Source organism: Apus apus, chromosome 6, assembly GCF_020740795.1.
Source record: "Apus apus isolate bApuApu2 chromosome 6, bApuApu2.pri.cur, whole genome shotgun sequence".
Classification (NCBI taxonomy): Eukaryota; Metazoa; Chordata; class Aves; order Apodiformes; family Apodidae; genus Apus; species Apus apus.
This window is the reverse complement of record NC_067287.1, coordinates 19,711,947-19,724,084: the sequence shown is the minus strand read 5'-3', so window position 1 is coordinate 19,724,084 and position 12,138 is coordinate 19,711,947. Positions and strand designations below refer to the sequence as shown.

Below are 12,138 nucleotides of genomic sequence, written 5' to 3'. Positions count from 1 at the left end.
CTCAAAAAATATGCCAATTTTGTAATTAATGGGAAATCAGCAACAATCATCCAAACGGATTTTGTCATCTTTGCATAGATTTGTTGATGCCCTGCTTTAGTTTCCTTTTCTGTTAGGTTTCCAAGACAGTATGTTTCCAGAAGCTTGTTATACTTAAATTTGCATTTCTGTTTGTCCATTAGAGTTGTCCTTTGTGAAAATAAGAGAAAATTTAATTTTAAAATTTAAAATAAGTAAAATTATTACAGTTAAGTAAGTATTCAGAATTAGTATCTCTGTACAAGCCTGTATTATGAAAGGTTGATCTTGATTTGAGTTCAAGATAAATTTTTGTTATTAAGCGTACCATGTCTCCATATGGATAGGTATGGGCCATTCCTTTTTTTTCCAGTTATTTCAGTGTTTTCATGTAGCCATCTTCATCTCTTGCTTGGGATGCAAGCAATTTAAATATCCAGACTGCAGTAGTCTGAAGAGACAAAAAGCCATAGCTCACAATTAAATTATTAACTCTATCATAACTCCACTTCCCAGGAAAGTGCTGTCTGCTGTTCTGTGTATTTGAATGCATTTATTTTAGGTAATTGTATTGGCATTGGTGTTTCATTGTGTCTGTTGTACAGTTAGGAGTTATGCCTGACAGAGTCTTGTCTAACTTAGTGTTTAACACTTCAAGTCTGTGGTCATCTGCAGGCAATATTAATTACTGGTTATGTATATATCTGCTATTATGTACAGATTAGCAGAAGCAAATGCTGCAGGCTCATGTTTAATTGTGACTATAATAACGCTTCTGTAGTAGAGGACTGTTTAGTATTGTACCATGTCACGTAGACTGCGATTAGGTTTTCAGTACATTTCAGGCTTTGGACTAATTTATTGGAAAGATGAGCTTGTATTAAAATTCTTTTTATCCAGATTCTTTTTATCCAAATTGCCCTTCGTTTTCTACAGGTATGGTGTGCATTCTTCTAACTAGGACTCTGTGTTGAAAACTCCAGAGATTAAGGTCTCTTTTTGATGAAACCATTCTGAAAGTTAAATGCATTGTTCTGTACTTTTTAATTATTTTTAATCTATTTTTTAATTATTTTTTTATTTTATTTGGCCTTGCTAGAAGCATAGGTTCATCATGAACTTTTTTCTGATACCTGAATCAAAGTTTTCTTCCTCTAGGAGTTACATTTGTATTGTGAGGCTATTAAAAAAAAAAACACAAAAAACAAACACAAATTAAAAAGATCTTTTTGTTTTGTTTCCTCTAGGTCTCCTTGGTTAGCTTAGTAGCTAATGCCCTTAATTTCTCAGAATTCAGTGCAATTAAATCCCTCCGAACATTAAGAGCTTTGAGACCTCTAAGAGCTTTGTCACGCTTTGAAGGCATGAGGGTAAGAAAAAAAATAGTCTGTAAAACAAATCCATGCAAATATGTGTCATTATAAAATAATGGAGGAAAACTGAACTGCGTGTTTGTTTGCACGGCCAACAGCATCATGTTTGATTGTATTACATGTGTTACTCCTTTTCTGTTGGCATTACTTCAGTGTATTTGATGTTTTACATTTAATTTCTTGCTATACTTGAAAAAAATATTTTTACTGCTCTACTTAATATTTGTTTGTTTTGGTTTTTTTCTGTGTTTATTGACTAGGTGGTTGTGAGTGCTCTTACTGGAGCAATCCCATCCATTATGAATGTACTCCTGGTTTGTCTTACATTTTGGCTAATATTCAGCATCATGGGAGTAAACTTGTTTGCTGGCAAGTTCTATCACTGTGCTAACACCACAACTGGTGAGAAATTACCACCAGAGCAAGTCGATAATATGACTGAATGTGAAAATCTTACCATCACTGGAGTGGATGTTCGGTGGAAAAATATGAAAGTAAACTTTGATAATGTTGGAGCTGGTTATCTTTCTCTGCTTCAAGTAGTAAGTAATTTTGATAAATTTATTTTCCAACTTTAATGGTTATAGGTTTGATTTTAAGATTGTGTTCTATGAAACTAATTAACATTGCTTACGGCGAAAATCTGATACATTCTATGGCCATTTTGAAAGAGGAGGGTTATCTTATCTACCAGTTGGATATAAAGTTCCTTTGCCCACAACCACTAGTACCTTTTCAAGTTCTACAGAAATACAGTATCTAGTTAAAAAAAATATAAATACATAAAAATATGGCTAGGATTAACTTTCTTTTATTTCTTTGATCTGTTAAGGCATGTTGACTTCGGTTTTCACTGTGGTAATCAAATAGATACATTCTAGGGCTTATCTGATCTTCAGAAAAGAAGACAGTCAACTATTGATTTAGAAAATGTTTTTTAAATAACTTATACTTTTCTTTCACTTTTTGTTATTTCTACTAGTCCCTCTCCAGACATTGTCTATTATTGTCAGGTGGGTTTTATGGAGGTTATTTTTAGCTTGTTTTTAAACTGGGCATGGGCAGCTTCTAAGCACAAGCCTGTTTTTAGAGGCAGCATTTGTAAATTGGAGCCAATAGGACAGAAACATATTCCTAATCAGATTTGCTTGACAAACTGCTCCTGGGAAAATAGTTGTGCTTAAAAGCACTTTAAGAATCTCCAACTAGTAGTATTTAGTAGTTAGTACTGTGCTAGCAGGCTACCATCTGATTGCTCCAGGGAGTAACAATAGTTATTGCTAAATAGCAGTAGGCAGTTGCATAAATTACCAGTGTAGAGGACAACAGTGCTTTTAGTTTTTGCAATGTATCTCACATAGAATGGTTCAGCTATGTAATGTTTCCAGTAAGCATACCATTCATACCTTGGTTTTATTTAATATCATAATTCACAGGAGTAGGTTTCAGGGCATGCCCACTAAATAAGGAATTAGCTGGATGGCTTTGTCCAAAGAATTACAATCAGCTGCTTCATGTCCAAGTGGAAACCAGTAACAAGTGGTGTCTCTCAAGGGTTTGCACTTGGACCAATACTATTTAAAAGCTTATTCGGTGACATTGGATAGTGGGATTGAGTGTACACTCACTAGTTTACAGATGACACCAAACTGAGTGGTGCAGTTGATACACTTAGAGGAGGGGAATGCCCTGGCAGGCTTGGTGGGCCCATGTGAACTTCATGAAGTTTGACACAAGGCCTTGTGCAAGGTCCTGCACCAAGGTCAGGGAAACCCCCATTATCAATACAGACTGGAGGAAGAATGGACTGAGAGCAGCCCTGCAGAGAAGGACTGGAGGACAGGGATGGACAAAAAATTGGCCACCAATGTGTGCTTGCAGCCCAGAAAGCAAGTAATATCCTGGACCGGCTAAGTAGTGCAGAAAACTGATGGATGGAGATGATTCTCCCATCCGCTTAACCCTACCAGTGCAAGAAAGACATGGATCTCCTAGAGTGGGTCCAGAGGTAAGGGACAAGAAAAAGGTCAGAGAGCTGGAGTACCTCTTCTGTGAAGAAAGGCTGAGAGAGTTGGGGTTGTTCAACTTGGAGAATAGAAAGCTTCAGGAGGGGAACCTTGTTGTAGTCTTTCAATATATAGAGGGGTTTTATAAGAAAGAGAGAAAAACCTCCCCAAAGCCTGTAGTGACAGGACAAGGGGTAACAGTTTTAAACTGAAAATGTAGATTTAGATTGTATATAAAGTAAAATATTTATTTATTTATATTTTTCAATGATAAGGTGGTAAGACACTGGCACAGGTTTCACAGAGAAGTTGTGGATGTCCCGTTACTGGAAGTGTGTAATGCAGTGGCCATTGTCCCTGCCCATGGCAGACTGCTTGGACTAGATAATCTCTAAAGGTCGCCTCCAAGACAAACCATTCTATGATTCTATTATTTTCTTAAGATTTCTTGGGATTACTTATCTTCTGGAGTTTCTCCTAGTACTGTTGGCATATTCTGTCTGAAAAACCCCAATCCATGTGGCTGATTTTTGGAGTCCTCCTCCAGTTTTCAGTAGTCAGAAAGTTAGAATTGAGAGTTGCAGTCCTGTTTTTATGCTCAAATACTGATTGCAACTCGATCCCACACAGAGTTTATACAAAGTTTCTTGAAGATTAGAATTTATTCAGTGTTTAAGTAAATTACTTCTAGTGAATGCATCACTGTGTTTTACTAGACTTTTAATATTATTTGTTATTCTTATGGGTGCAGATACATTGTAGAAGAGAGTGTCTTATATAAAATGTTTACAGAAGTGAAGCTTTGATAGAAAATATTAACAAACTTTGTTTTTAGGCAACATTTAAAGGATGGATGGACATCATGTATGCCGCGGTTGATTCTAGAGACGTGAGTGCAATATAAAATTTACTAAGTGAAAATAAATATAAGATTGATGTCATGCTTCTTGAATGACAGTTAAGTAAAATATAAGGAACAAAAATTAAAAACATAGAAAAATTTTCTATATAAATCTATGCATTCTGAAGCAGTTAAGTGCATATACTTTTAATAAGTAAAACTAAGGAATCTACAAAAAGTATTTCTAATTTGTCATCTGCAAATAAAAATACAAATGAAATCTGATTTCCTATTACTTTATGTCAATGAGATCACACAGATTAGGAAACAAGTTCTTCATGTGTCTCCAAAAATAACCCAAATAATCAAGTGACATCACGTGTAATAGCTAAGGCAGAGCTTTGGACTCTTCACAATCTTAAGAAATAAAAAGGCTGAATTTTGCCTGTTTTTTTGTTAATACTGATATTTATTTGCATCTCTCCTTTATTCAGCTCCTCATTTGCACAAGGTCTATAGGAATGTAATTGCTCTTAGGATTTGCACAGTACTGTAAAATTTAGCAGGAATTGCATGAAATACCAAATGTCATTAGAGAGGAAAGGGGAGGAATGGCAGGTCTGTGTGCAATTACAGACACCTATATTAAATAGATTTTCAAGTTCAAAGATAAGGGAAGTGTAGGGTTTGCTCCAAAACAGCTCTTTTTCCCCCCTGGTCAAGGAGTTGTAGTCCAGCTAGATGCAGCTTCTATGTCTTCTCAGTATTCTGTGATTTGTCTTAACTGCTATTTATGATGTATTACTGTTTTTCTGTGTTGCATAGTTAAATACACAGCCCAAGTATGAGGACAACCTGTACATGTATCTTTATTTTGTTGCCTTTATCATCTTTGGATCATTTTTCACTCTAAACTTATTCATTGGTGTCATCATAGATAACTTCAATCAACAAAAGAAGAAGATAAGTATCATGTTTTGTTTTCATAACACTTCATTGTTACTGGGCATTCAACAAACGTATGCAAGGATAAATATGAGTGTCTGAAGTTTCTCAGAGTAATAGAAAGGAAGAAAAATAAATTGGCTATTAAGATTTCTTTTTCTTCCATTCAAAATAATGAAATAATAGTATTAGCTTTTTAAGTAATTTCAAGTAATTCAAACTTAAACTGAGTGTTTGGGTTTTCTCCGTATCCCTGTACAGCCCAATGATGTTATATATTGTTTTTATTTACCATTAGAGTGCCATGACAAAGATATGCGAAAATGCAAATGACTTAATTCAAACAAACAGATGACAGAGAAGAAGAGAATATGCAGTATTGTTAATTACAAAGAGACATACAGACAAGCTGAATGCTGAAGCTACTGCTGTGTATTGTAAGATTAGAGAGGGCTAGGAAACTGTTTCATGAGTTAGTAGTGAATTTGCAAGACAGAATTGATGTTTGAAATTTGTAGTTCTTATTTTCAACAGAAATTGTTTCTATTATTTAAATAAACATAGGATTGTGTCAAGAACTCCAGGAGCATGTAAATATATTAAAATTCAGACTATGATGGGAAAATTAAATTCTACTTGCTATTTAAATTATAAATGCTGTTTAAGGTTTATAATAGTCTTATTTTTCTGTACAAATTTGGAGCAGAATCAAACTAGAAAGTTGACCTTTTTTTAAAGAGTAACAGCGAGGCAGTACATGACTTCTTCCTTTGTGATTCTAGATTGTCAAGCTTGATTCATTGTACTGAAAAAAGCTATTGCTAGACTTACTGCAGTGCAAACTTCCAGTAAATCTTTCCACTTGAGGTTTGTTTTTCTTAAAAAAAAAAAGAAGAAGTTCTGAGGTTTTTTTGTGTTCCTTAATTTACTTTTCCATCAAGACTTGTCAGGTGTATTAACAGTCTCTGATACAATTACCATAATTTGGTTTTGGTAACAATGTATAAGAATGAATACATGGTTCATAAAAACCATGTTCTGCAATGCTGTGAAATAATGATTTTTAAAGGCTTGACTGTAATCAGGTTTATTTTTATCATTTTACCTTGGGGGTCAAGATATTTTCATGACAGAAGAGCAAAAGAAATACTACAATGCAATGAAGAAGCTGGGATCCAAGAAACCACAAAAACCTATACCTAGACCAACGGTAAGAGTGTGTGCTATTCTTGTATCATCTACATTTGGGAAGAAATTGCAGCTTTAACTCTAAAATGGGCCTAATTTAAGTTAGCCCCTTATTCTGAATTGAAACATGTACATGTTCTGCAGGAAAAAATCACACATAGTTTTTATGCCTGAGGAAGAAGAGAACCAAAGAATCTGAAGTAGTAGAAGCCTGCTGGGTTTTGAGGGGCAAATAAAGAAGTTACTGGACAATGCCTTTATTGGATTTTTCAGCCTTTTGCTTGATTGTATGTTTTGGGGGAGGAAGAGGAAATGGAAGGGAGATAAAGGTATTCATTGTATCTAACTTACTATCACCTTTTCTTTTTTTCGCCCCTCAGAACAAATTGCAAGGTCTGGTGTTTGATATTGTAACAAAGCAAGCATTTGACATCACCATTATGGTTCTCATCTGTCTTAACATGGTCACCATGATGATAGAAACAGATGACCAGAGTGAACTGATGAAAAGTATTTTATACTGGATTAACTTGGTCTTTGTTGTCCTTTTCACTGGAGAATGCATCTTGAAACTGTTCTCACTCCGTTATTATTACTTCACCATTGGCTGGAATATTTTTGATTTTGTGGTTGTTATTCTTTCAATAGTAGGTAAGAGATTCTTATATTCAAAATGTAATATATTAAGACATGCATTAAATGCTTTTTCTCTGTCAAGTTTTGCAGATTAGAGGAAATAATTTTATTTTCTCATTATTTAGGAAATGGAAAGCATACTTGAGTACCTTTCTTAATAATTTAGTATCAATTTAATTTATTTTTTTTTTCTCAAAGAGTGTTGGGGAAATAACTAAAATTACCCATAGCAGATACAATTTATCTCCAGTTATAATTTCCACTAATTCCACAGGTAGAGCTGTTCTTTACTCATTCTTTGTTATGGAAAATGCAAACTGTGATAAAATGTTAGTCTTTTTAATTTATTTTTATATTTCACAGGTATGTTTCTAGCTGAGGTGATTGAAAAGTACTTTGTGTCCCCAACTTTGTTCAGAGTTGTACGACTTGCCAGAATCGGTCGAATCCTGCGTCTCATTAAGGGCGCTAAGGGGATCCGCACTCTGCTTTTTGCTTTGATGATGTCTCTTCCTGCTTTGTTCAACATTGGTCTGCTGCTCTTCCTGGTCATGTTTATCTATGCGATATTTGGCATGTCCAACTTTGCCTATGTTAAGAAGGAAGCTGGCATAGATGACATGTTCAACTTTGAAACGTTTGGCAACAGCATGCTCTGCCTTTTTCAAATTACCACATCTGCTGGCTGGGATCTGTTGCTAGCCCCAATTCTTAACAGTGGGGAGCCAGACTGTGACCCCCATAAAGATCATCCAGGGAGCTCTGTGAAAGGAGACTGTGGGAACCCTTCCGTTGGGATTTTCTTCTTTGTCAGCTACATTATCATATCATTTCTGGTAGTGGTGAACATGTACATTGCTGTCATTTTGGAGAACTTCAGTGTTGCTACTGAAGAAAGTGCTGAACCCTTGAGTGAGGATGACTTTGAGATGTTCTATGAAGTTTGGGAAAAATATGATCCTGATGCAACACAATTCATAGAATACAGCCAATTGTCTGATTTTGCAGCAGCACTTGAGCCTCCTCTTCACCTACCCAAACCAAACAAAGTCCAGCTTATTGCAATGGACCTGCCCATGGTAAGCGGTGACAGAATTCACTGCCTGGACATCTTGTTTGCTTTCACAAAGCGTGTTTTGGGGGAAAGTGGGGAGATGGATGCCCTCAGAATACAGATGGAAGATCGGTTTATGGCATCCAATCCTTCAAAAGCTTCCTATGAACCAATTACAACCACATTAAAAAGAAAACAGGAGGAGGTTTCTGCTGCTATCATTCAGCGTGCCTATAGACGTTATCTTTTAAGACAGTCAGTAAAGAAACTTTCGTTTATGTATCAGAAAGATGGAGTTGATCTACTTATCAAAAAAGATACGATTATATGTAAACTAAACTCTCCTTCAGAGAATATGGATATGTCTGCATCCAGCACGTCTCCACCTTCTTATGATAGTGTAACAAAACCAGAAAAAGAAAAATATGAAGATGACAAATCAGAAAAAGAAGACGAGAGGAAAGACAGAAAAGGAAACAAAATGTAAGACAAAGACATTATCCATGATGAATGGTCACAAGCCTGCGAAGATGACATTTTTTTCAATAGCGCTCTTACTGGAGAATTATGCCAAAATTACAAGTTTTTACATATTTAGCCACTGCTATAGGCAGTGCATGTACCAAGACAAAGAATTTTCACTAGACAACTCTCAGTCTGTAACGGGGAAACAACCTTGCCAGAAGAATTTCTATTATCACCTGGCACCAATGGAGAGGAAACACAAAATTTTTACTTGGACTGTAGGAACCCTTGATGGAATGCAAAATTACCAGTCCTAATAAGTCTGTATTTTTATGAACTAAGTGTATCAATTGTGTACATTTAATCTCCTGTGTATGTTTTGTGTGTGTCTATTTTTTTTCCATTATCTTATTGGCTTTAATTGACACACTGCTATTTGTAATTCTGCAGTGCTGAAAAAATAAAAAACTAAATAGACAAATTTCAGGCATACGTAATTATATCATCATAATGAACATAGTTCTCTTCAAGCCACTTGTAAAAGCAGAAAAACAAGATTCCAGTTATTGAACTTTAAGATCTAGATCAAATTAACAGCAATTTGTATAAACAAGAAGACAGAGAATTTATCAGAAAACAAAAATAGCAAATAATTTGCACAGGAAAGAGATTGCTAGTTTAGTCTCTTGGTTTTAGTGTTCTTATGTATAAAACCTTTTAGTAATTTTTAATTTATTATAATGTCCATTTCAGATACAGTAATTTAAATAAATGATGCTACACACACACCCCTTCAGTTTTGAAAAACTTGAAACTGAAAAAAAAAAAGCTACTTTCAGGGTCTAAGATATCTGATAGTTCCAGTGAGATTTAAATAGTTATTTTTTACAGAAAAGCTATGAATGCCAAATTGTGCCTGCAGGGAATTACTGAAATAAGTAAAGTGGTAGTCTTATTTCTTTTTTTTTTTTAGCTCTACGCCATTTAATTTTATGAGTAGCTTCCATACTTCATTCCAAAATCTGTTTATACGATTCTTATTTCACATGAATATATCCCACTTAGGGCAACAGTCAAAGCTTTGTGTTTAAATTAATAGTGTTCCTTTTGGGATAAACGCTACCTTAATGCATACCTCAGGCTTAAATTTCCATATTTTTGAAGGATGGGTCATGCCAGAGACAGAAAATGCATACAGCAGAGGTGTCTTTGACCCCCCATGGCATTTTAATCAGTTGTCCACTGTATGTAATGCAATCTTCTGTAGAAAGCCAAGGTGACCATTGTCCTGCAGTGTGGTTTGATGAGTTTTTTATCATCAAGGATGACACTACAGTGTAATAAAAATATCCTCTGCTACGTAATCAGTTGTTTTATGCAGCGATACCTATTTGAACAAGGAGACAGTGACCTAAGTACTGTATTTATTGCACCAAGTATATACCCTAGTAAGTGTAGGTTGTAACATTTCAATAGATAATATGATATATTCTGTAATACTCAAAATAATTGGGGAGCTTTAACTGATGCATGCTTGCTGCTATTATCCTACAGCTATTAAAGTCTGAGATGAGAAGACATGTGAGTGATAAAAAGAGAACTGTTCAACGAGCATCATTCCTCATACCAGTAAGCAATAGTTTGCTGCTATTATAGATTCTATTTTGTTTGAGTTTTTTAATCAGCAAATATGCAGTAAATAACCAGACCATACAGGGCAAATATCTTCTTTAAAGTGTGGCAGTAGAAAAAAACTTTTATAATATGTATCTATCAATCTATTCTTGTTATTTTAAAAATATTTTTATTTTATAACATTTTATATTTATTATAAGAAACTACATGTATCTTCATGTTGTTAGTAATTTTTATTGCTGTCTATCTTTGACACTTTACTGTTGGGAAACCCAAGATACAATGAGAATCCATAATTGCAAGTTTCTACTGCTAATGTTAAATATATTTAAATAAGGAGTAATTTTAAAAGAAATGGACAATGCAGTTCTTTTTCTGATCAGTAGATAGGTCTTTGTGAAACAAGATAGAAGGTTTTCTTTTGAAATTATAATCCTGCCTGTCAATTTCAGAGTAAACTTATTCATAGAAACATTGCTTTTCCCTGCTATTAGTCTCATCACTGTCTGCTTTTCTTGTTGATTCATCCTGCAGTAGAGGTGTTTTAAATATAATTTGTTATTCAGAGTCTTTCTTCATGAGAATGAATAGTGAACTTGTGAAATGAGCAGTGGAATACCTTGCATTTCATACAAAAGAACAAAAAAATATGGATGGGCTCCTGCTTTTCTAGAAACTACTAGCTCGTACTGATGAACTGCATGCAGGAAGATGTTTCACCAAAAATAACTACATTGCTAACAACCCGAAAGAATAAAGAAAACCTTTTTATGTACTCATTTTAGCTTTTGTGTTTTTCATATGTGAAGTTTATCACAAAGTCATAGAATCACAGAATGGCTAGGGTTGGGAGGCACGTTAAAGATCATCTAGTTCCAGCCCCCCCCTGCATGGGCAGGAACACCTTCCATTAGACCAGGTTGCTCAAAGCCCATCCAACCTGAGCTTGAACACTTCCAGGGAGAAGGCATCCACAGCCTCCTTGGCGACCTGTTCCAGTGTCTCACCACTCTTACACTAAAGAATTTCCTCCTAATGTCTAACCTCAATCTCCCCTCTTCCAGCTTAAAAGCATTACTCCTTGTCCTGTCACTAAATGCTGTGGTAAAAAGTCCCTCCCCAGCTTTCCTGTAGGCTGCCTTCAGGTGGAAGGCCACTATGAGATCTCCTTAGACCCTTCTTGTCTCCAGGCTGAACAGCCCCAACTCTCTCAGCTTGTCCTTCTAGGAAAGGTGCTGCAGCCCTCTGATCATCTTTGTGGCCCTCTGGACTAGCTCCAAGAGTTTTATGTCTTTCCTGTATTGAGGGCTCCAGAACTGGACACCGTACTCCAGGTGGATGTCTCACTAGTGCAGAGTAGAGGGACAGAAGTTAATCTGTTATACAGTTTAACAAGTAATAGTTGATAAAATGAAGAGGTAACCACTTTAGTGGTGAGGCAATGTGTTTTAGATAGCTAAGTCACATACTGCTTTCTGACTGATCGATATCAACTTGTCACCCTCTGGATGAAATGAAATGCTTATGTTATCCTGACCAGAGAAGTTCTTATAGAATTCAGAAAAGAGTCACATTCCAGTTACGTATTTTTCTGTCAGATTTTTACAAGTTCCCCAAGAAGCGCTTCAGTGGTGTATTCTGGTGACCAAGTCCGATGGAGGCTGTCTCCACATTCTTGCTGAGCAGCAGATCTGGCAGGCACTGCTCACCATGGGGTGAGTGGTCTGGGATCTGTCACGGAAGTAGCCCCACAGGGGGATAAGAGTCACTTTAATCCCATTCCCCCTCAAATAACCCATGCTTGCTAGAGAAGGAATGGTAATGGCCACCCCACAGCAAGTGAAGTGTGTGGGCAGGTGGACGTCTGCATAGAGTAATTAATGTGCTCTTTTTTTTTTTCCATTTTCATTTCTGTTGTGAAGAGTAGCTGCTCTATGCTTGGAACAATACATCTGACAGGAAAAATACCTCAAATAT

The 12,138-nt window shown here is 35.8% G+C and overlaps 1 protein-coding gene across 2 annotated transcripts in view; it reads left to right on the top strand.

Annotated features, from left to right (window-relative positions):
* Positions 1 to 12,138, top strand: part of LOC127386762 (sodium channel protein type 1 subunit alpha) — a 155,923-nt gene that overhangs the window by 36,539 nt on the left and 107,246 nt on the right. Inside the window, exons 20-26 of one of the 2 annotated variants that reach the window (XM_051624299.1) lie at positions 1,266 to 1,388; positions 1,652 to 1,933; positions 4,233 to 4,286; positions 5,064 to 5,201; positions 6,289 to 6,393; positions 6,752 to 7,022; positions 7,371 to 10,904. The exons of the other annotated variant lie outside the window; for it this stretch is intronic. Of the exons in view, the coding sequence (XP_051480259.1) occupies positions 1,266 to 1,388; positions 1,652 to 1,933; positions 4,233 to 4,286; positions 5,064 to 5,201; positions 6,289 to 6,393; positions 6,752 to 7,022; positions 7,371 to 8,548 (2,151 nt within the window). The 3' untranslated portion in view covers positions 8,549 to 10,904. Of the gene's footprint in view, positions 1 to 1,265; positions 1,389 to 1,651; positions 1,934 to 4,232; positions 4,287 to 5,063; positions 5,202 to 6,288; positions 6,394 to 6,751; positions 7,023 to 7,370; positions 10,905 to 12,138 lie in introns of those variants that run through there. 2 annotated transcript variants of the gene reach the window in all.